Source organism: Sesamum indicum, linkage group LG3 (genome assembly GCF_000512975.1).
Source record: "Sesamum indicum cultivar Zhongzhi No. 13 linkage group LG3, S_indicum_v1.0, whole genome shotgun sequence".
Lineage (NCBI taxonomy): Eukaryota > Viridiplantae > Streptophyta > Magnoliopsida > Lamiales > Pedaliaceae > Sesamum > Sesamum indicum.
In genome coordinates, this window is record NC_026147.1 from 15,714,611 (window position 1) to 15,736,846 (window position 22,236).

At 30.9% G+C, this 22,236-nt stretch overlaps 2 protein-coding genes across 2 annotated transcripts; one reads left to right on the forward strand and one right to left on the reverse strand.

Moving 5' to 3' along the window:
- LOC105158475 (KIN14B-interacting protein At4g14310) lies at positions 567-4,318 on the forward strand. The gene is made up of 3 exons (XM_011075259.2): positions 567-2,419; positions 2,605-3,188; positions 3,565-4,318. The coding sequence occupies exons 1-3, from the start codon at positions 692-694 to the stop codon at positions 4,163-4,165; spliced, it is 2,913 nt and encodes a 970-aa protein (XP_011073561.1). The 5' UTR covers positions 567-691; the 3' UTR covers positions 4,166-4,318.
- Positions 5,840-18,997, reverse strand: LOC105158476 (phosphate transporter PHO1). Its single transcript, XM_011075260.2, has 15 exons — positions 18,692-18,997; positions 16,444-16,530; positions 15,421-15,664; positions 14,566-14,875; positions 13,872-13,920; positions 13,073-13,144; positions 12,121-12,250; positions 10,873-10,993; positions 8,888-9,137; positions 8,587-8,691; positions 8,381-8,425; positions 7,755-7,907; positions 7,198-7,476; positions 6,961-7,097; positions 5,840-6,259 (listed from the first exon to the last, which is right to left on the reverse strand). Exons 1-15 carry the CDS (start codon positions 18,926-18,928, stop codon positions 6,169-6,171), a joined length of 2,310 nt encoding a protein of 769 aa, XP_011073562.1. The 5' UTR covers positions 18,929-18,997; the 3' UTR covers positions 5,840-6,168.

Consider the following 22,236-nt stretch of genomic DNA (forward strand, 5'->3'; position numbering starts at 1 on the left):
AATTATCCCTTTTCTTTATAATCAAGTCAAGGGTAAATTACAACGACCTCCCTGAACTTTGACATAATACTAATATCTCGTTGTTTGAAAAATTACCAATACCCCCTAATTTTGACGACCGTCTAACAATTAGTCCAATGCGTTAGGTTTTCATCTATTTTTTAAGGTGAACGGACCAAAATACCCTTTTGGACTAAAAATTATAATTTTATTTTATTTTTAATTTTATTTTTAATTTTTTATGGACTAAGTAGATAATTTTTAAAATTTTTCCATCCATCCCGTTTGACTTTTTACAAATTTTTAATTTAAAAAAATAAAAAATTATAGTAAAGGCAAAACTTGACAATTTCATACCTCCATATAAAACTTATATAATTGTATCAAATATTATGAAAATATTTATAATTTTTCAAAAGATAAGAGAGTATTTATAATTATGTCAAATTTTAAAAAAAATTGTTGTAATTTACCCGCGAGTGAAATTAGAACATCCCTTTCTATCATCACAAATTCGCATAAATCGCTTTTACGAAGTAGCGCCTACCCCAAATCATTTCGAAATCCCCATAGGTATCCGTTATCCCGCCTACACACAAAGCCTCAAATTCCTCGTCCCATCATTCCTCTGTATTTTCCCCACGGATAAGTTCATAACACATACAGTGCATAGATCGTTTTCCATTACAAAATGTCCACTTCATCGGTACGCCGAATAAAAGAACGCGCCGGCGGAGGCGCCAAAATTGCCGCAGCCCCCACCGGGAAAATCTCACCGGGTTCAGGGAAGTCCATTTCCGCAGGGAAGGAGAATCCCAGACCAACATCGCGGGTTCGGGCTGCAACACAGAAGCATAGCATAAGGCCCATGGCCCGGATAGACAAGTCCCCGGCGGCTCAGGTGGTGGTGGAGCCACGCTCCAGGTGGTCTACTTCGTCGGCGCCCAGAGATAGGAGCTCTAGCCCCTCCGAGTTTACGAGGGTTTTATCTGATTTGAGGAAAAATTCTTCCAGGGTTTCTCTTGGCCCACCCCAGAGTAAAGTAAGTGGTGTCGGTACGAAGTGTTTGAATGAGAAATCCGGTAAATGTGTTCTTGAGAAAAGGGTTTTAAAAGATTTGGTAAAAGATGGGGAAAATTTAGGTGAGTTGGAGGGGAATTTTCAAGAAACGGAGAAAATAGATGTTAGAGTCGTGAATAATGGGACTATTGATAGAAAGGAGGAAAGCGTGAGATCAGTTTTGCGGGAAAGGCAGGATCTTGAGAAAAGGGTTTCGAAAGATTTTGCTAAGAATGGCGGAAATCTGGAGGAGTTGGAGGTGGATTTTCAAGAAAATGAGAAAATTAATGTTAGGTTTTCTGATGGCAATAGTGGAAGAAAGGATCACAGTTTGAGCTCAATTTCGGGCAGAAGCGGGAATCTTGAGAATGAAATGTCTAGTTTAGAGTCTCATTTGGAAAGTAACAAAGTCCCCGAGGAAGTAAGTATACATTCTCACAAAGTTGGAGTTCTGATTGGTTTGAGTTCACGGGAGTCAAAAATTGTGAATAGAGCTAGTGATCTTCCTGGAGTTATGAGAGAAAATGTCCCCGACAAGTGTTCCAGTAAGCTTCAAGAAAAACTTGCCTTTTTGGAAGGTAAAGTAAAGAGGATAGCCTCTGACATAAAGAGAACTAAAGAGATGTTAGATATGAATAATGCAGATGCTTCCAAAATGATATTGTGTGATATTCAGGAAAAGATTACAGGGATCGAGAAGGCGATGGGTCATATTGATGGTAGTGATGGAGATACCAAGATGGGGTTAGTGAAAAATGGAGAAAATCAGGATGAGAAAGAAACTAAGAAAGTTATGGATGCTAAAAGTTTAGTTAAGGGGTTGACTGTTGAAGAACTGGAAGAACGGTTGTTTCCTCATCATAAGTTGATGAGAGATAGGACCTTGTCAAAGAAAACATCCGGAGATTATCAGACTAATACATTAAAAGTAGGTGAATCGACGAGTACATTTGACTCTGATGAGGAGAAAGTAATTTCTGCCGATGATGAGATTATTGCTTTGGAATTCCTGGCTTCTTTGAGTAAGGAAGAATTTGGTCCAGAGGCAAGTAAGATTCATGAAATGGATGACTCTGCGACTTCTGTGGCAGAAAGTAGTTCTCTAAATGTATTAAATGACAGAGGTAATATTGATGCTTTGCTGATGGCTGACGAAAAGCTTAATGACTTCGACGATCAAGAGGGAGTGCCAGCCATGACATTTGAGGATGAGGAGGAGGAGGAAGAGAATTATACACTTAAGTTGAATGATATTGGAAGCAAGACCTCAACTGGAGGATGGTTTGTGTCAGAAGGGAAGTATGTTGTTCTTGCTCATAATGATGGCTCTTGTTCTTTCTATGACATTGTTAACTCTGAGGTATGTGATCTTTTCCACAATCTCTTCTTTAACCTTTTGTTTGCATTGTCACTGTCATTCCAGTTTCTTGTTTGGTTACAGTGACCTACTAACTGTTACACGCACCGAAATGCACTTTTTCATGTGTGCTTTGGAAGGATCAGCCAATTACTCCTTAACGAGGCTAATAATTTGTCCCTTCTCAGGAGAAGGCTGAATACAAGCCACCTGCTGGATTCTTACCAAACATGTGGAGAGATTGTTGGATAATCCGTGCCCCTGGTGCAGATGGATGCTCTGGGAAATATGTTGTGGCAGCATCTGCTGGAAATTCAGTGGATTCAGGGTTCTGCTCATGGGATTTTTACACAAAAGACATACATGCTTTTCACTTTGAGAATGAAACCACCCATATAAGAACAGCCGTAGCCCCTTTACCAAACAAATCTGTGGCTCCTGAAAACCGACAATGGTGGTACAAACCATGTGGACCACTTATTATATCATCAGCTAGTTGTCAAAATAGGGTGCAAATTTATGATATTCGCGATGGGGAGCAAATAATGAAATGGGACTTGCAGAAGCCTGTGTTGGCAATGGATTACTCAAGTCCTTTGCATTGGAGAAACAGAGGGAAAGTGGTAATAGCAGAATCAGAAGCGATTTCTCTGTGGGATGTCAGCTCTCTTAGTTCTCGGGCATTGCTGTCAGTTTCCTCATCTGGTCGTAAAGTTTCTGCTCTTCATGTCAATAACACTGATGCAGAACTAGGTGGAGGCGTTAGACAAAGGTGGCACAAACTGAATGTTGCAACAATTATCTTAAAACAAATATACTTTATAATGTTTCTATCAGCTTCACACACAGCCCTTTACTTTTATCTTCTAAAATCTCATTTCTTTTTGTTTCAATACTGCTCTGAGTAATGCGCATGGAGAACAATGTTTTAGTATCACACTAGCTTCAGAGTGCTTGAATTACTCTTGTTTCATCAAGCTTTCTGGTCCTTTGTTTGCAGTCTTAAGGTGCATGAACTATTGTTTTTGATCTGGACGAAGGATGTTCCTGTAATTATTTTGTTTGAGATCAGGATTTTATTGTTTCTACCGAAATATGGTTTTATCTTTGGTCTGGGTCGACTTTTAAGTAGCTGTATATTTTTGCAGAATTAGTTCACTGGAAGCAGAAGGAAATGATGGTGTTTTCTGCACACCCGATTCCATTAACGTGCTGGATTTCAGACACCCCTCTGGTATAGGTCTTAAGATACCCAAAGTTGGAGTCAATGCTGATTCAGCTTTCTCTCGTGGGGATTCAATCTACATTGGATGCTCTAGCTTAATGTCATCCGGGAAAAAGCAGTGCACTTCTCAAATCCAACAGTTTTCACTGCGCAAACAGAGGCTTTTATGCACATACGCCTTACCAGAATCAAACGCTCATAACAACCTTACAGCATTGACGCAAGTTTGGGGGAATGCAAGCCATGTCATGGGAGTTTGTGGACTTGGTTTATACGTTTTTGACTCCTTGACAGACGACAAACTACCGTTTCTCTCAATGAATTACGGCCACACACAAAATGTCAAAGAAGTTATCGGACCAGACGACATGTATTGTCCGTCTTTTGATTACTTGGCTTCCAGGATTCTCATCATATCCAAAGATCGTCCAGCTCGGTGGAGGTACTTAAGTGTAGACAATACTTTGAGCCCACATGGATTAGGCAATAACTTATTGCCTGTTCTTTTCCGTATTGGCAATTAGAGATTTTAAATTTGCTTCTGCGATTGTGTGAGATCCCTTTCAGATGCAGCTTTGTTTGTAGTTACTGTATCATATATCTGCTATTTTTTTTTTCTTCATTTTCTGTTTTTGAATGGGAATTTTGAAGTAATAAAAAGTTGATGTTACTGTGAAATAAAGATGGAAAAATGCTTACTATATAATTATTTGGTTTCTGTGTGTGTGTATGTGTGTATCTATCAATTTCATATTTGGTGTCCAGAAAGAATTATGGCAAAAGAAGAAAGAAATTGCTAAGCCTGACTGATTCTTTGTAGTAGTGTGGAAGAATCTGTATATAAATCTTGTAGGGATAATTGCAGAGTCTTCTTTTAGGTTTAGTTTGATTACATGTAGACCCCTATAATTTAAAAAATTATATGTAGTACTTATTTTTGTTCAATAAATAGATCTTTTTATTAGTTAACATTCATTGAATTTGTTGATATTAGCATAACAAATAAATAGATATTCATATTTAGCTTCAATTGATTTTATGCTGATTTATTATAAGTCAAATAAAATTTTCACTTGGTTGTAAAAAATTTGTTTGACTTGCAATAAGTTATTAAAAAGTCAATCACGGGTAATTTGAATTCTCATTTGATTTTTTGTTAATATCAACAAATTTGGCAAATTTTAATTAATATGTAAATCTATTTATTGAAACAAACACGATATTACATAAAAATTATATTTCTATATTTGGAACAGTTCGATAAAACCAAAACTATTGCTCGTGTTTAATATTTTTTAAAAACATTAAATAAAAAATATCATTTTTTATGTGCAAAACCTATAGGGTATGGTAGATAGATATAGTATATAATCACACTAATTTTACAGCTTTAAATTTTATGTTCTGCTTCAGATGCTGTAAAACCGGTTTTCTTGAATTTTGCAATATAGGCCACGTAAATTAGAACGAGTAAGTTATGTATAATTATGAGTACCTTATTATTTGAAAACGCACTTTCTAATATTTGATAAAATTATGTAATCCTTAAATGAATGTTTGAAATTATTTACTTTGCTCTTGTTGCAATTTCTTTTTTTTTCTAAAAATTGAAACATTGTAAAGAATCGGGTTGGATGGTAAAATTATAAAAAAATTTCAAAGAATTTAAAAAATAAATAAATAAAATAAAATTTGTAGTCCATAAGAGCATTTTGGTCAATTTACTGCAAAAAAAATAAAAATAAAAAACTAACAGAGACTAACGGATTGCACTAATAATTAGATTACTTGTTATTAGGAAGTATTTGTAAATTTTCAAATAATGAGAGGGTATTCATAATTATGCCGATGTTGCTGTAATTTGCCCTTGCAATATACTGCTCGTGTTTAACTCTAGAAAAAAGTACATAATACATAATAGTTCCCAGCTCAAATATCTCAAATTCCAGCATTTGTCCTAATGTTACAGCACTCATCAGATTTAGTCGCATACATCACAAAAATTTGCAAATATTTGACGAGAGGAGCACATGCAGATCTCTATTAAATCAATGGTCAGTTACAACCTAACGTGCAAATGACGTGCTCCCTCTTATTAAATATTTAATGGAATTTGTGGCTCAGACTAAAATCGCAATTTCTCTGATTTATGAGACTAAACCTGGAGAGTGCTAAATAATAGGACAAAAAAACACAAAGAGGATAAGTTATGGAAGTAAATTGCAATTTTTCCACTACAAATCGTCAACAGCAAAAGATCGAAAAGAGCAGGTACTTGCACCGCGAGTACTATTACCTCGATACAATTTACAGCGTAGAATGTTCTCATTTGGACATTGTTAAAGCTGGAAGCTACGTCTGCGGGATCAAATCTCTGTTAGAAGTTCTTGAATTGTACTGTGGAAAAGGCATGCATGTTGTCATGCAACAGGTTTCCAGTCCCGCCAGGTTTATGCTTGGTGAAAAGACTTATTTGCCCCACGTTCTGATTCCTTCTGACGCATCAGTTGAGGTCATTCTTGTCATTTCATCTACCGGAGTTCGTCTCGTGGAATGGCAATGGCACCGTCTTCACTGCTCTGAACTTCCCGACGTTGTGCAGGTGCTCATTTTCTAACCTGTCATCATATAAAACTTGAAATCATCGAGCTTATACGATTCCGACATCTTATTTTTAAAATTAACTTAATATTTATAATATTTTATAAATTTTCAAACATGTTATAAGATGATTAAAGAGCTTGTGAGCTCACCCAAACACCATCTGATTATGTTTATGATACTGCAACGATTTTTCTTGCTATTAGACACAATAGATTCACACATTTTCCTTCAAGGGCTATCATATTTTTGGATTAAATGTATTTTTCTTGCCGTAACTTAGATTATTTGACATTTTCTTCCTTTAACTTTCTAGGGTAGTATTTTGTTCCTATATCTTTTTAATTTTCATGATTTTCAGTTATATTGTTCGCTAGAATTCACCTCCACCTGTGATAACGGTGAACTTCGATACAAAAAAATAACTAAAATTGCAAAAATTAAAAAGTTGTAGGACGAAAAATATTACCCTAGAAAGTTAAAGGACAAAAATGTTATGAGAAATGCATGGTCCAACAGGAACAAATGCTCCACTTTTAACATATCACGTGAGAGGCACGTGCATTTTTTCAGTGAGAAGGGTGAGTTCCAATAAAAAAAGGGGCTAAAATCACGAAAACAAAAAAAATATAGAGCCAAAATACTACCTTTGAAAGTTAGGACGAAATGCTAAATGATCTAAATTATGGGACAAAAAATGCATTTAAATCTACTTTACCTATAGTAATTCCAGTGTCCACGTCGGATGACCTCCAACGAAGCTAGGAAAAAGTCGAGCAAGCGTGACTCGACCACCCCGATATTAAATTTCATCACAGTCTCCACCCACGCTACTCTTAGGATAAAATTCAAGGCCTGGCAATAATTTTAAGTCATCAACGTAAGCAAAAATCCACACAAATATACCGCGATCTACTTAGACAAAACACATATAGGGAGGTGAATGAGAACTCACTATGGACCCATAGTAAATGCCTTTGTTCTTCAACACTAGATCGTCTCTAAGCCATGCATTTTTCGACTTACGGTTGAGAAGTCCCCAATCCTTGACGAAATCCCAGTACAGTTGATAAACCGTTGCGACAAATGAAGTCACCAGAACTGTGACCAGCCACAGCTGCGATGGCTGTCTTGCGTAGGTCAGCCTCGCCCCGGCTGCCACCATAGCCGATACGTACTTCCCTAGGTTAGCAAGGTGGTCTATGTTGCATTCGTCAAACCATCTCCTCGCGCACTAAATCATTACAACATATATAGCCACATGTCGATCATACTAGGTAGATTCCAGTGATGATTTTTTGGAGTTTTCAATTTGAATTTGTAAATAGTTTATATTTGTACCTAGTAGTTTTCAAATAAATAAATTTATAGATAATTTGTACTCATATCAAAGAGTTCAACGTCCGAGCATATGTGGGATTTAGATTAAAATTCTTATGAACATGGTTGAGATAACAAAACGAGACGATGACAAATATATATACATATATATATATATATATATACATGTACCTGCATCGCACGCCAGTAATAGGGGGCGAAGGAGATAACGTAAGCGAGCTCTCTGTATTGCTTCCCGGACTTGCAAGTCTCGTAACGGTGTGTTTTGAAACTTCCAGCAAGAAGATAGCAGGCTGCTGATTCCATGTGCCTCAATAATGGAATCTGTGTAATAAAATTTAACATGAGGGGATGAAATTATATAGGTGCTAGAACTAATATGTTCTTGAATCATTTTCTTTTTAGATTTGTGAATCTGAAAGGATCAGATTTCCCAAATTCAGCTTAAAGTGTTGTAGGGCAAATTATACTTTTAGTTTCACGGAATAGGGAGTTTAACGTTTTTAATCCTATACTTTACGAGATTTTTAAAATGGTCCTAAAATTGAGGAAACTTGACACATTTTGTCCTATTCTTTACCGAATTTTCAAGATAGTACTAAAATTGAGAAAACTTAGCACATTTAGCCCTCTACTTTACAGAATTGAGTTTTTTCAATTTTGGGACCATTTTGAAAATTCCGTAAAGCACACGACTAAATGTTTTGAGTTTTCTCAATTTTGGGATTATTTTAAAAATTCGATCAAAATCGAGGATTAAAGTGCAATTTCACCAGTGTTTGTAGTGTGGAAGATACCTGACTGGTGAGTTGATCAGCCATGAAGAAATCAACCATCAAAACCTGCAAAATGACTCCAAAATAGATCAAAATTGGAGTTCAAAGAGCACTCTTTTATAATATTGAACTGTCTAAACAAGTTTGATGAACTTCTTTTACTGTTTTAAACCCTTCGTTTCAAGCCATTGTTCTAAATACGATCTATAAATATGCATTTTACATACCTTGTAAAACGGAGAACAGACTATGTTGCGTATGACCCTGAGGAAGCAGTACCGTGTTGGGCGATAAAAGACGTTCAACGGGCATATGAGGAGGAGGACGGAACACTGGAGATCAACAGAGCGATACGATTAGAGCTCTATATCAATGCTCGTGTGTTTTAGACCAACATCAAGTCAAATACTATCGACGTTGTGCTAAAAGTTATAACTGATCGATGTCGACAGTACAAGCAGTCCAAGAGCCATGTTTAGCTTTTCTTGATTCTTAATGAGTTAAAACTATTAGGATAGAGTGACTAACCAACAGCAAAATCCCAGGAATGAAGTCGGCTTGGCGAGGAAAGATGCCGGTGGAGAGTAGGATGAGGTGGACGACCATAGAGCCTACAACTGCCGTCATGAGGGACGTGCAGACGAGGAAAGCATCTCGGTAGCTGAGGGCGGTGGCCGGTTGGAAATCGAAGATGAAGTTGTAGTTGATTCTTGTGCTCTTCCACAAGAAGAGGTTGCATCCATACATGAAGAGGTGCAAGCTTAGCAATGCAAACATGCTGCGCATTGCATACACTTGATAGACTTAGCGCATGTGTAGTAAGCTAGCAGTGACAATTTTCAAACACATCAAATCCCTTGTTTGGTTTTGTTTTCATTCTAAATTATCACTTTTCACTACTTTCTATAACTGCATAGGGTATTTGGACTAAGAGGGTGCATGGTTTCACAGCTTATAAGCTTTTGAAAATCGTTTGGCAACATACAATAAGACTTAAGCACTATGTTTGTTTTCATTTTCAAATTGTTTTTGAAACAAGTCAAAAATACCCAATGTTTGCCACAATTTAAAAACACATAATTTTAGGTGTTTTTAACTGTTTTAGTATAAATACATACATCTATATATACACACACGTATACATAAATATATATAAAAAAGACATGATTTGACAATAAATAGTAATTTTTGTCTCCCCAAACACAACATTAAATATATAATACTGCACCCAACTTTTTTTTTTTTTAAAAAAAATCTTATAAGCTCTTTAATCTTAAAATACAATAAACAAAATTACACTCATAATTTTATTAGTATTTTACTTTTACCCTTCGTATATCTGAAGTTTTTTCCCCTAAAGCAAAATTTTTCATTTATATGATTTTAAATTCTAAATAGTGTGATGATTTTTTGGTCATTATTACAAAATGAAGAGCTTATTATACTAAACACTCAAACATCTTATAAGCTCTGATAATTTTTTTATCTAAATACATTAAAAACTTATTTTTAGAATAAGATTCGACGTCCTTAAAATTTAAAATATCTTATAAAATATTTTAAATAAATTTAGCCATCACCCTTTAGATCCCATAAGGTTGTCAAGTTCTTGAAAAAAAATAAAACATAATTTTCTTCAAATAAAAAAGGAACAATATATTTTCTTTTCAATTTCCTAATAGTTGATTTTCACCATGTTGAAATTTTACAAATTTTTCAATGGGGCCTCACTCGAGTGATAAAGTTGAGGCCTCACCATAAAAAACTTGTGCATTCAAGTCTAAAGTCCACTTTTATACTAATTTCTTGTTTATATTTTTCCGTAAAACATGTTTGTCGATTCAAAAGTATATATCGATGTATTGAATCACCTGTGAATTTGAATGTATTAATGAAGAGTATATTATGAAAAAAGTAGAAAAAAATAACAATTCATCTAATCTCCAATTTATTATTTTTCATAAGACCAAAATTGTTATGGTGACTTGAATATACTATAGTTTTAGTTATTTTCTATTCCAAGATTTTTATAATCAAATATGATACTTACCAAAAACACCAAAATAATTGACACTTACATTATATAATAATCTACATCCATCCAAAGACTTTGGACCCTATTGATTAATAATGTTGTAATATTAAACACATGTATTGTATATCCCTAAATATGTATATTTATCACAAGATATCCATTTTTTTAATCAATTAACTCTCCCCATGATTTTGTATTCATGCATATATATTTTAATACTATTTTATTTTATCAATTTTGAATAAAATTGTTTATTTCATCCTTGATTGTTTTATTTAATTAAATAAAAAAAAGTACAATAAAAATTTTAAATTATGAACACATATCTAATATATTTTAATAGTTAATATAAACTTATTTCTTGTTTTATATGAAAAAAAAGCTATAATACCTTTTTTTTTTAATTAATTTTATACACCCATCGAGTTTGCCGACTGCTGATTCAAATAAATGTGAGAAAATAAAGTTTAGAAATAACCTGAAGAGAGGGTAGACGGTTTCCATGTAAGCAGCTTGCGTTGGTGGTGAGAACATACCACTAAGGTGCGCCAAGATAGCGTATACGGTAAACAACGTTACAAAGCTACCCGTAAACAAACCTGCAAATACACACAAATATTTAATTTAAATGCAATTTGGCCAATATGAAATAATCGTGAAAATAAATTATATTTATCATATGATCAATTTATGTTATAAAAAAGGTAGAATAGTTATAAAATAATTGGTATAATTACATTCGCAGTTCGTTCTTTAGTCTGAACGAGGTTGATTAAGTCCAATCATACTATTTTAGAGTGGATATATATATATATATATATATATATATTATTCGTCGTTTTTGATGGAGTTGATGTGCTAATTAATTAATAAAGCTTATTATGAGACATTATTAATCTATTTTTGTAAAGGAAAAATGCAAGCAACTTTCTTGTAATATTGCAGAACCTTCTATGAAAATAAAATAGTAATTTATCTCCTCGTGTTTTTTGAAATGAAGCAATTTATCTTCTTAGATAGGGAGGTAAATTACTTTATTTTAAAAACACAGGAGAGTAAATTGGTATTATTTTTTTATAGTGGGTAATCTGCTTGTTTACAATATCACATGGAGGTACATTACATTGAATCCTTTTTGGTGATCAAGAGTTTATAAAATTTTAAATTACGATTTTGAATTTCCTATTCTATTTTCTCTCATTTCTAAAATAATCAATTTCTTTTTAAGAAAAAAAATGCTCTACGTAAAATTTTACGATTAAGAGAGTGTTTGGGTGAGTTTATAAATTTTTGAAAATATATTATAAAATGTTTGAGAGGGTATAAAATATCGAATTAGAGTATTTGATAAATTTTTTATTTGAGAAAATGAACTCATACGATCCAAAAATAAAATATTGTGAGCTTATAAATTCTTTGAAAAGAAAACACGGAATTCTTAGCTTATTTTTAGAATTTTAACAAACTGTTTCAATTTTGATCGCATTAGTTACAAAATTATTATTACAACATCTTATAAACTCCGTAATCTTTTTTCTTTTTTCCCAAATACTTCAATTCTTTAATTTTAGAATAAGATCTAATACCTTACAAGTTTCAGAAATATTTTACAACATATTTTAAATAAACACACACACTATATATATTTTAGTTTTTTTTTTTTGATAAAATCAATATATATATATAGCTATAATTATTGATTTATATAGAGAAAAAGTGAACATACCAACAAAAAAAGTAACCATGTGAGAATCTTTGTGGCGTCGAGGTCTCAAGAACATCATTGTCTTTTTCCTGTCATTGTTGGTAAAGTGCTGTGTGAACAAGCATTCCACTTCGTCCATTATTCTTACAACCTAATTTCCACCATTAAAAACAACAACAACAACAACTATCACTATAAAACAATTGATTATTCCATACTAGGTAAATCACTAAGCTTAAAATCATACTATTTATCATCTTCACATAAAATAGAAATGAAAACTTAAATTTTAATTGCAGTTAATAGTAAATAACGATTAATAATCGTTGTATAATTATTCTTAATTGTCTAATTAACTCTCAACATTAAAATTCAGGGTAAATTACAACCACTTCTCTAGAGGTTTGGTATAATTATAAATACTTTCGTATTATTTGAAAATTTACAAATATTCCCTTGATCTTAAGTCCGTCTAACAACGAGCCCATTCCGTTAGATTTCCATCCAACTTTTATAGTAAACTGACTAAAATACCATTGTGAATTATACATTATAATTTTGTATATATATTATAATTTTTAAAATATTTTTATAAACTAACATTCCCTTTAGATTATTTATTTTCCCATATTTTTCTTATATTTTTTCAAATATATTTCTTTTATGTTTAAAAAAAATTCAACAAGGGTAAAATAGTAATGTCCACTTCACCGTTTAAGGGTTACATAATTATTTTTTCTTTAAATTGGGTATTTATAATTTTTCAAACAAGGAAGGAGTATTCGTAATTATGCTAAATCTTAGGAGAGGTAATTGTAATTTATCCTAAAATTTATTAATATATACATATAAGAAAACAGCAAATTAATTAGTTTATAAAGGCTGCAGGATAATTAATCAATAAAAGAAAACCTTAATTACTTTGCATAATAATTAGTACTTTGAGGTACATCGATCATATATATAAACTTACCTTGTCTGAAGTAATGAAATCGGAGCGTCTGACTACTTTGAGGTAACTTTTTGATGTCTGCTGATTTGATACCTGTGCATTTTCATTCAAACTTTGAGAAAACACGTTCTTGCATTTATTCCTAAAATTATACATATATGATATATATATATATATATCTAATCTATAGTATATAATATTTAAAAAAGAAAAGGCATTCCACTTACAAAAACGGCGTATAATGATATTACTGCACCAATTTTTTGTAAAGTTAAAAATACGTTTCAAATAATAGAATAATTAATTCATTTAACTTTTCAAATTTTGCATTAATTGATAGATTAGATATTATTTTTTCTTTCTTCTTTTTTCTATTTTTCATGTAATGTACTAATTTATTTATTTTATTTTTATTCAGTATATTATTTTTAATATATTTTTAAAAATATGTAAATAATTTATTCATTATATACACGCAAAAATTACGTGTCATAGCGGCTGGTTACTATTAAAAAAAATTCTTTTCATTCTCTCAAACGGCAGTGAATGACACTACTGCACTAATTTGTTGTGAAATAAAAAATGTCCTTCATAATAAAATAACTATTCAACGTCTAAATTTACATTACCTGATAAATTATTATTATTTTTTTCTTTCTTGCTCTTTATTAATATAATCTATTAATTTATAATTTTTATTTTTATTTATAATTATATTTTAAAAAAATAAAAAAATATGTACTATATGTACATAGGATGGATGTGGCACAATGTCTAATATATAAAATAAAATAGTACAATAGATATCAGAACCTCTCACCTTGTCGAATTTCTTGAGTATTTTTGTGAAGGCAACCATATTCAATGAACTGTCAAAAACATTCATTTCAACATCTAAATTATCCCCCGAAAAAAAAAATAAAAAATAAAAAATAAAAAATAACAAAAAGAGAGAGTATATATAGTAAAAAATTAATTAAAGATTCAAAAAAAAAAGAATTGAAAGGTTAATTTAGAGTGCATTTGGATTAACGTATTTGAACTTGAAAAAAGGATTTCAAACGACTACATTTTAAAAAAATTTAAAATTCATCGATATTCAATAAAATATAATTAAAAAATTAGAACGAAACCATTAAACATTCTTTAATTAATTTACAATTATCCGAACAAAAATATAAAGGATTTGTATTAAGAATTCGGAATCCATAATTTCAAATACTTTGATGTGGTCCAGGTTTTTACGAAGGGATAAAACTGAAAATTTTACCTACGGACCAGGTGAAAACACGATTTTCGAGGGAGGTCTTTTTGTAAGAAAAATGACCACTATCAATGAATAGTGGTTCCTTTTAAAAAATAATATTTTTGGTATTTATAGTAGTGTTGGGAGTTATATTGTATGGTGGGTTGCATTTGTTTAACATGTGCCTCATATATATTAAATTACTTTTTTAACCTTATAGATTAATATTTTTTACCAATATACATCGTACTTGAATCCAAAGAAATACCTGTAGGTTTTGAGCAAGGCTAAACCTCTGTAGAGCTCCACAAACGCCCCTCTTATCATCTTCTCAGCACACTCAATCTTCTTCCTGTTCATCATGCAGTCTCCTCCTCCCCCTTTCTTGCTGTTGCTCATCACCAATTCCTCCCACAGCATCGACGTCACCGCCGCTATCGTCCGCGACGGCGTGCTCGCCGGAATATCTATTCTCATCGCCTCCGCCTTCTTCGCCTTTGCTGAGTTTATGCCGTCCTTCTTCCCCACCGCAGCTATTGCTTCGTCTGTCTGTGAATTTGGACTGTCGACGCTGTTTTCTGCATGGGCCGGGACGCAAAAGTTTAATTACAAATAATTAATAAATAAAATAATTTGTAATTCTTCTAATATAACATTTTATTTTTCTTGCTAAGGATTGAGAGTGCTAATTTTTTAACGGCTAAATTATTTAATTTCAATTAATTATGTAATTTCTAGATGTATGGTGGATATTACTATTTTATTCTTACTGATATTTTTTTAAAAAGAAAATTGAGGGTGAACAAAATAAATAATATTAGTTCATAAAAATATTTTAAAAATTATAAAATATTTATAAAATTATAATTTATAGTCCAAAAAAGGCATTTTGATCGGTTAACCGCAAAAATTAAACAAAAATCTCATGGAGGTTAACAGAATAAACTTGCTGCTAGATGGACGTTAAAATTTTTAAGGATATCTAAATACTGTGAGCCGTCGGATTAACATATAATAACATAATTATATATAATTCAATGACTAATAGTTTATGTTAATACAAATTCACATAACAGGAACTATTTCATAACTGTAACATTCAACTTCAAATAAAGCAACTCACCGGAGAAATCCGAATTCTGGCCCAAGGAAGAATTAGACCTAGAGAGAAAAGCGGATCCGCCGGCTGCCGGTGTGGTTGGCAGATTTTTGCGGCGGCGGTCGGTGAGAAGGCGCTTGAGGTCCACCAAAATCTGGAGCTGCTTGTTCAATAACTCACCCCTTTCAAGGAATTCACCTTCTTTAGTCTTGTAAAATTGGTTCACTTTGTTCAACTCATCGTCCAACATCTCAAAGAACACCTTAACCTGTTCATATACATATATGCACCATGAAGCCAAAATTAATTAAGAGGTAAATAAATATAATTATCACATCCGATTTTATTTGTTTTTTACCACAGTAAACAATTTAAAAAAAATTAATATTAACCTTGGTCCGTAGTTAATCAATATTTATTATAATATTAATTATAATCGAAATATTATTATAATTTTTAGTTATAATATTTAATTAAGAGACGAGTCTAGGGGCACTGCCCATCCAAGTTTACAGAACTGAATAGTATCAAAATTGATTTATTATTGAAATAATTGATTTTTTCTTTTAAAAATCATACATCTCGTATATCATTAATTATATATTTTTATGTATTTATTTATTATATTTAATATTAAATATATATAAAATAAAATCTGATGTCTATGTATTTAATTATCCTAAATTGGTATTCTATATATATAATTATTTATTTATTATATATAATATATTTTTTAAAAAAACTTTGGTACTTGATTTGGTACTATATACAGTATAAAAAATTACTGAATCAAATACCGAAATTTTAATTTTGTTTTTGTACCAAACGCCGAAACAAAATTTGGGTGTGAATACAATCCTAGAGAGAACAGTTAATAATTGTTGCACAAATTAATTAATATTCGTCATAATTTTTACTTTTGTATGTGGTTGTTAACCATAACGTAGAGGCATAGATTGTACGAAAAGAGGTAAAAAGAAAATTGAGATTTTACCCACTTGAAATAAAAAAAAAATAGATTCTTAAAAAATTAGTTAATATTGTTACCTCATTCTCTTCTGAAAACAGCTGATCAACCTCTGTTTCGTAAACTTCCTCAACTTCTTCTTCTCCTACACTAATTTTACTCTTCACCTGCAATTCAAAAAAAAAAAAAAAAAAAACTACCAATGAGGTTTGATGGGGATATACTAGACTTAATGCCAAAAAGATCAAAATACCCCCTCTAAAAGGCAAAATACCCACATACTCCGGATCAACATCGGGGTATTTCTTACCCGCCCGACCCGAGGACCCGGAATTGAGGTCATCACATGACTCTAGATTTGGGAACTTAGGATCATATGGATTCACGTTTATGTGCGGGCATTTGGCTTTATAAACACTCTAAAACTATTTACGATAATGGTGCGTTATTTATTACTTTTGCACTAATTTTATAAGTTTTTTCTTTGGACCATTTCTCGATTTATGTGTGTCATTCTTGCGCAGGTGCCATGCTAATCTTCTCTATATCGTTCCAATTTTATCGAATGTCCCCGAAGGGACAAGTTTTTCCTTTGACCTCACGAACTGATGTAGACATTGAAAAATTTGAGTAACGATACGTTTATTTCTTAATTTCACTAACACCTGATGTAGACCACGCTGGGGACACCTAGCTCGAGATCCGACCCCAATCAAAGTTCTCATGATTAATAATATCCTCTACCCAACCAAAGTGCGACTTTTATTGGTTCATATCCTTTTCGGGCTGTTAATTTCGGTTCTGTCTTTCACGATTCTTCCATGATGCAGGTGACAGCAACTAAACCAGTTTCCCGCTTTAAGAAAAAAGAAGACGAAATGAAACAGAAAAACCTGAAATTGCGACTTTATCGATCATGAGATCACCAACATTTAGACGAGCTTCCAAATCTCTGGAAATTGCATCCGGTGACCGTAACACAACAACATCATTACCGTTAGTATGGTCGTGTCCGATTTCATTTTCTATTTTAATTCTTTTATATTTTATATTTTTATTTAATATATTATATAGTCGTTATAGTACATCATCCCTGTGTGCATATAGTAAATAATTGTATACACTTTACAATATATTATAAATAAGAATAAGATATATAAACCAGCACATTATATTTTAAAAATAAATAAATAAATAAATAAAATTAATTTAGAAACATTACCACAAAAAAAATTTGTCGTGAGTGAAAATTTTTCATATAGTACAGATAGATAGTATGGATATTAATATAGATGAGAAGAAAAATTCGAATATGAGCGGTTGAAAATATATAAAGACATTTTCGATAACTTAAAAAGTTAATGTTGCGGTGTAAGTAGCCGCTATTTGTGAGTGAAAATAAGCTTTTTTTTTTTTCTTATATATAGTATAAATATATATATCTCATCATGTATACAAAGAATTCATCATTCATTTTATTTAAAAATAAACACATGCATAATAATTATAATATCTACATATTGAATAAAATAAAAAAATCTAATAAAATTTGAAATAAAATATTCAATCAAAACACGACACAATTAAAGTAAAAAATATATTATGTCTGAAACACACACACACACCTACTTTTTCAAATATGCTAAATATAAACAGTCATTACAACTTACGTGTACAACGGCTTCAATTGCGATTAAGACCATAATGCTCGAGAATGACGTAAAGTTATTGCATTCTCTTCCATTTTCCCCAAAATTCAATTAAAAACAAAGATTATTTATAACTTTGCATTTTCGTGCAAAATTCTCCAAACTTTCTCACATTTCCGCCACCTTTTGTAAAGTGAAATTCGATCGAACTAAATTAATTACAGAGTAAATGTATCATTATATGATTGGTGACTCTTTCTGAACTATACATCAATCATACGGCAAGTATATTACACTTGCTATATGATTGGTTCAGGTTTGATCGAGCTAAAATTTTCCAAGACGCAATAAGTGTAAAACATTCGTTTAATGAATATTAATTAATTATAATCGTAAATCAATTATTAATGGATGTCAAAATTTTAGTCATAGTTAAAAATTAAGATAAATATTTGTATCATATTTAAAATTATAGTAAATATTGATTAATCACATACGGTCATAATTTTTTATATTAATTTTGTTATAAAAAGAATATTAATTCACTGCAACTTATTTTTAAGGTGTAGTATTAGAACGTGTTGGCTCTGATCACCAAAAATATGAAAAAATAAGATAACTATATATGAAAAGATAATCAGAAATTAAATTTTATGCAAATTTTCGGAAATAAATAAACCTGAATGATGTCGGGTTTATTTCCGGTGTTCGTCGTTCTTCCCAGGATCCGACCAACGAGGACACGAACCGGGTCGAAAACGGAGCGTCCGAAATCGCAGTTGGAGCCCGGGACATGTTTGGGTTTTCTTGCCAGCTTAATCTTCTTGACGTGTTTCTTCAGCTGCCAGTAATTCACAAACGCGTCTTTCCATTCTGGGATGAGCTGCGCCTCCAGCTCCTTCGAGAACTTCACCATTTCTACGACGGAGGAGCGGCGGAGGGACGGCGGCGGGTGGTGGAGGATAGAAGAAGAAGAAGAAGAGTTTAGTGGAATGAGAATGGTGGTGGAAGGAGTGTATAAATAGAGGTGTAATCATTAATGAAAGTTACTGCCATTTTTTACTTTTTAAGAGTCTGAGGTTAGGGTAAAATTGGGTAAATTCTTTTGTATTTTTTTGGGAAATTGCAAAATAACCCCCTCTATTAAGAAAAATGATATAAGTACCCCACGGTAATTTTTTGAATATTGCAAAACATAGCTTATTCCATTGCTAAACATTAACACTCATAATTTTATTCGTAAATATATAGTCTATTATGCCCTTAATTAGGATCTTGATTTTTTTTATTTTTCATTGGAATTTTTACTGAATTAATAAGAACCGTTGGATGTGGACAACTACCATTAGTCCGAAATTCTTTGTGATAGAGTTATCTAAACGACTCCAAGAATTTGTCATTAAAAATTGAAAATTTCGATTCCAATCTTTCGATCTAAATGTAGTCTTGTAAAAAATGCTATTAATCAAATAAAACAGTACAAAAGAATAATTCCAATTATGGATATATGGGAAGAAATTAAAACCAAACGAAGCAGAGGTGTCCGACTAGACTTATTTATAAACTCTTTTAAGTTCATACATTTTATAAAATATTTTTTAAGTTAATAAGTAGTTAAAATAGTATTCTAAACATAAGTTCTTGAAATGTTATGATAAAATAAGATTATAAAATTTAATTATAAAATAATATTTTGTGATTAACATGATTATAAGACGAAGTTTGTTAAATTTTTATAATTAAGTTGAAACTCTTTTCGAAAGTACTTATAAGCTCATTTTTCAGAAAATTATTTCTCAATGCAATGTATTATCAGTTTTAAAACATCTTAAAAGATATTTTAGAATATTGTACATATAATTAGCTCATCCGAACATTTTTTTACGGGACGTTTGTAAATACTTAAAATAAATACTTATCAATTTATTGCTAAAAATAAACTGGGCAAAATATTTTTATTTTATAGATTCTGCTTTAATTAATTTAAACTGTTTAAATTAAATTTATTTAAGTCAAAACTTATAAGTAGCTCCCGACCAATTTTTATAATTAATTAGTAAAATTGTAAAATTAAATTATTGTTTCAAATCTCCAACATAAACTTTTTTTTTCTTTTAACTTTTGCCTTAAAATTAACTAAGTTAATTGGTATTTGATCAGTTATTTATTTTAATTTTATTCTCTTTCATTTAATTACATAATTATACCAAAAATTGAGATTAATGCACACACACCAAGTTTGTCCCAACAACTGGTTTAAAAATTAAAAGTGGGTTTAATTAATTAGGGAAAAAAAAAAGCTTCCACATTTTTCATGATTTTATTTATAATCACAATATTGAGTATATTTATTTTAGTTATTTTTTATAATATAGTCAAACAAAACAATTCAAAAACTTAAATATTGACTATAATTAATTAACATTAATCATAAATTGTAATAAAAAATATGTACCATAATTTTTAACTGTGCCTACTTACAAAACAATCGTCAAAAGGCGTTGCACATCAAAGTTAATTAGTACTCATCACTATTTTTTATTTTTAATCATGAAATATTAATAATGACAAGAAATCATGTTTTGTTTCAGGTACTTATCAATTTTTCTATAATATTGAAATGATACAAAAGAAGATAATAAATAGGATAAATTACAATGAATTTTTCTAAGGTTTAGTATAATTATAATTACTCTCTCTATTCGAAAGATTATAAATACCCTCTGATGGTATAGAATTATCACTTTTCCCTTTAATTATGATTTTTTTTTTATAAAAAAATGAACAAAATAGATGGAAAGATTTTTAAAAATTGTACAAAGATTATCAATTTAATTCATAATTTTTCTAAAAAATATTAAAAAAATTAAATAAAATTATTATTCAACTCCATAAAGATATTTTGGTCCGTTCGATACAAAAATTAAAAAAAAATCTAGCGGATACTAACGAATTAAATTAATATATATTAATAATTTCTAAATATTGAGAAAATATTTATAATTATCTAAAATTTTAAAAGAATTTGTTGTAAGTTACCCCTAATAATATTACTATTCAAAGAATTTGTGAAGTCAGCTTTTTTTAAAAGGAAAAAATAGGTAATTAAAGAATCATACCATGACAAAAAAAACACTGGATAGAGGAAGTGTCATTAAGAACATACGAGTAGAGTTATTGTATGTTGATCACTTTTTATTCTTTTTTTTAATGGTAATTATATTATTACATCAATATCTCAACAAGGGGAGTAATATATAATTTAATTAATATGTTAATATCTAATTAATATATTAATATATAATTAAAAGGAATAATTATTTCTTTTTTTCTTGAGATTTGATGTAATTACACACAAATCTCATTTGATTTGAAAAATTATATCTAATATCCCTGACATTTACTTCAATCCAATAAATAGATTCATCCATTGGTCAAAATTAATTGAATTTGCTTATATTAGCAAAAAGAGAAAAAGAAAACCCGTTTTTGCCCTATATTGACTATTGCATGCATGATCAATCTAATCTTTTCTGATCAAACCACCCGTATACATCTTTACATGCATGAGGAGGTACATCTTCACTCTTATAAGTGTAGTTTGGTCAGAAATGATATGTTTGACGTGCAATAAATCAGTAGTAAGTCAATCAATAATATATAAATTCTCATTCAATGTTCTTTTATCAATATCAGCAAATTAAATAAATTTTGATTAATGGAGGAATCTATTTATTAAATAAAAATAAACATCAAGGTTATTGATATAATCTCTTAAACTATAGGGGGTTTATGTATAATTACACTAAATTTGTTAAAGAAAAATGGTGTACTTATCCCTAACCAAACACAAGGAAACAAATTACAATAAATTTAATAAAGTAAGATAAATATTTATACATTTAAGGGGACTCAGATCCATGATGTTGTGAACATGATACAATTTCAATCAGATAATTGTACAGAGACTCCATACATACTCGAGTTTGAGATCTACTCAGGTTCGGATATCGTCTCTTAGAGTGTGCAAATCAGAACCTCTTCTAGTGCTGAAATTATGTCCCGAGGATTTTCAGTCATTTTAGGAAATTTAGGGATGATCAATACATTATCGGGGAAAATACAAGTAATCGTATGATATTACAAATGAACATATTATATCTCTTGAAAGAAAACAAAAACAAAATATCTCTCGGTGTATTTTAAAGTTCAAACAATTTACCT

What these genes read in the sequence shown, in the direction of transcription:
- LOC105158476 (XM_011075260.2), bottom strand. Translation starts at nt 18,928, where the DNA reads ATGGTGAAGTTCTCGAAGGAGCTGGAGGCGCAGCTCATCCCAGAATGG. An exon ending in CTGATCAACTCACCAGTCAG is followed by an intron (nt 7,908 to 8,380) that starts GTATCTTCCACA and finishes TTTATTACACAG; the next exon opens with ATTCCATTATTGAGGCACAT. An exon ending in ATTACTGGCGTGCGATGCAG is followed by an intron (nt 7,477 to 7,754) that starts GTACATGTATAT and finishes GTAATGATTTAG; the next exon opens with TGCGCGAGGAGATGGTTTGA.
- LOC105158475 (XM_011075259.2), top strand. Translation starts at nt 692, where the DNA reads ATGTCCACTTCATCGGTACGCCGAATAAAAGAACGCGCCGGCGGAGGC. An exon ending in ATGACATTGTTAACTCTGAG is followed by an intron (nt 2,420 to 2,604) that starts GTATGTGATCTT and finishes GTCCCTTCTCAG; the next exon opens with GAGAAGGCTGAATACAAGCC. An exon ending in GGTGGAGGCGTTAGACAAAG is followed by an intron (nt 3,189 to 3,564) that starts GTGGCACAAACT and finishes ATATTTTTGCAG; the next exon opens with AATTAGTTCACTGGAAGCAG.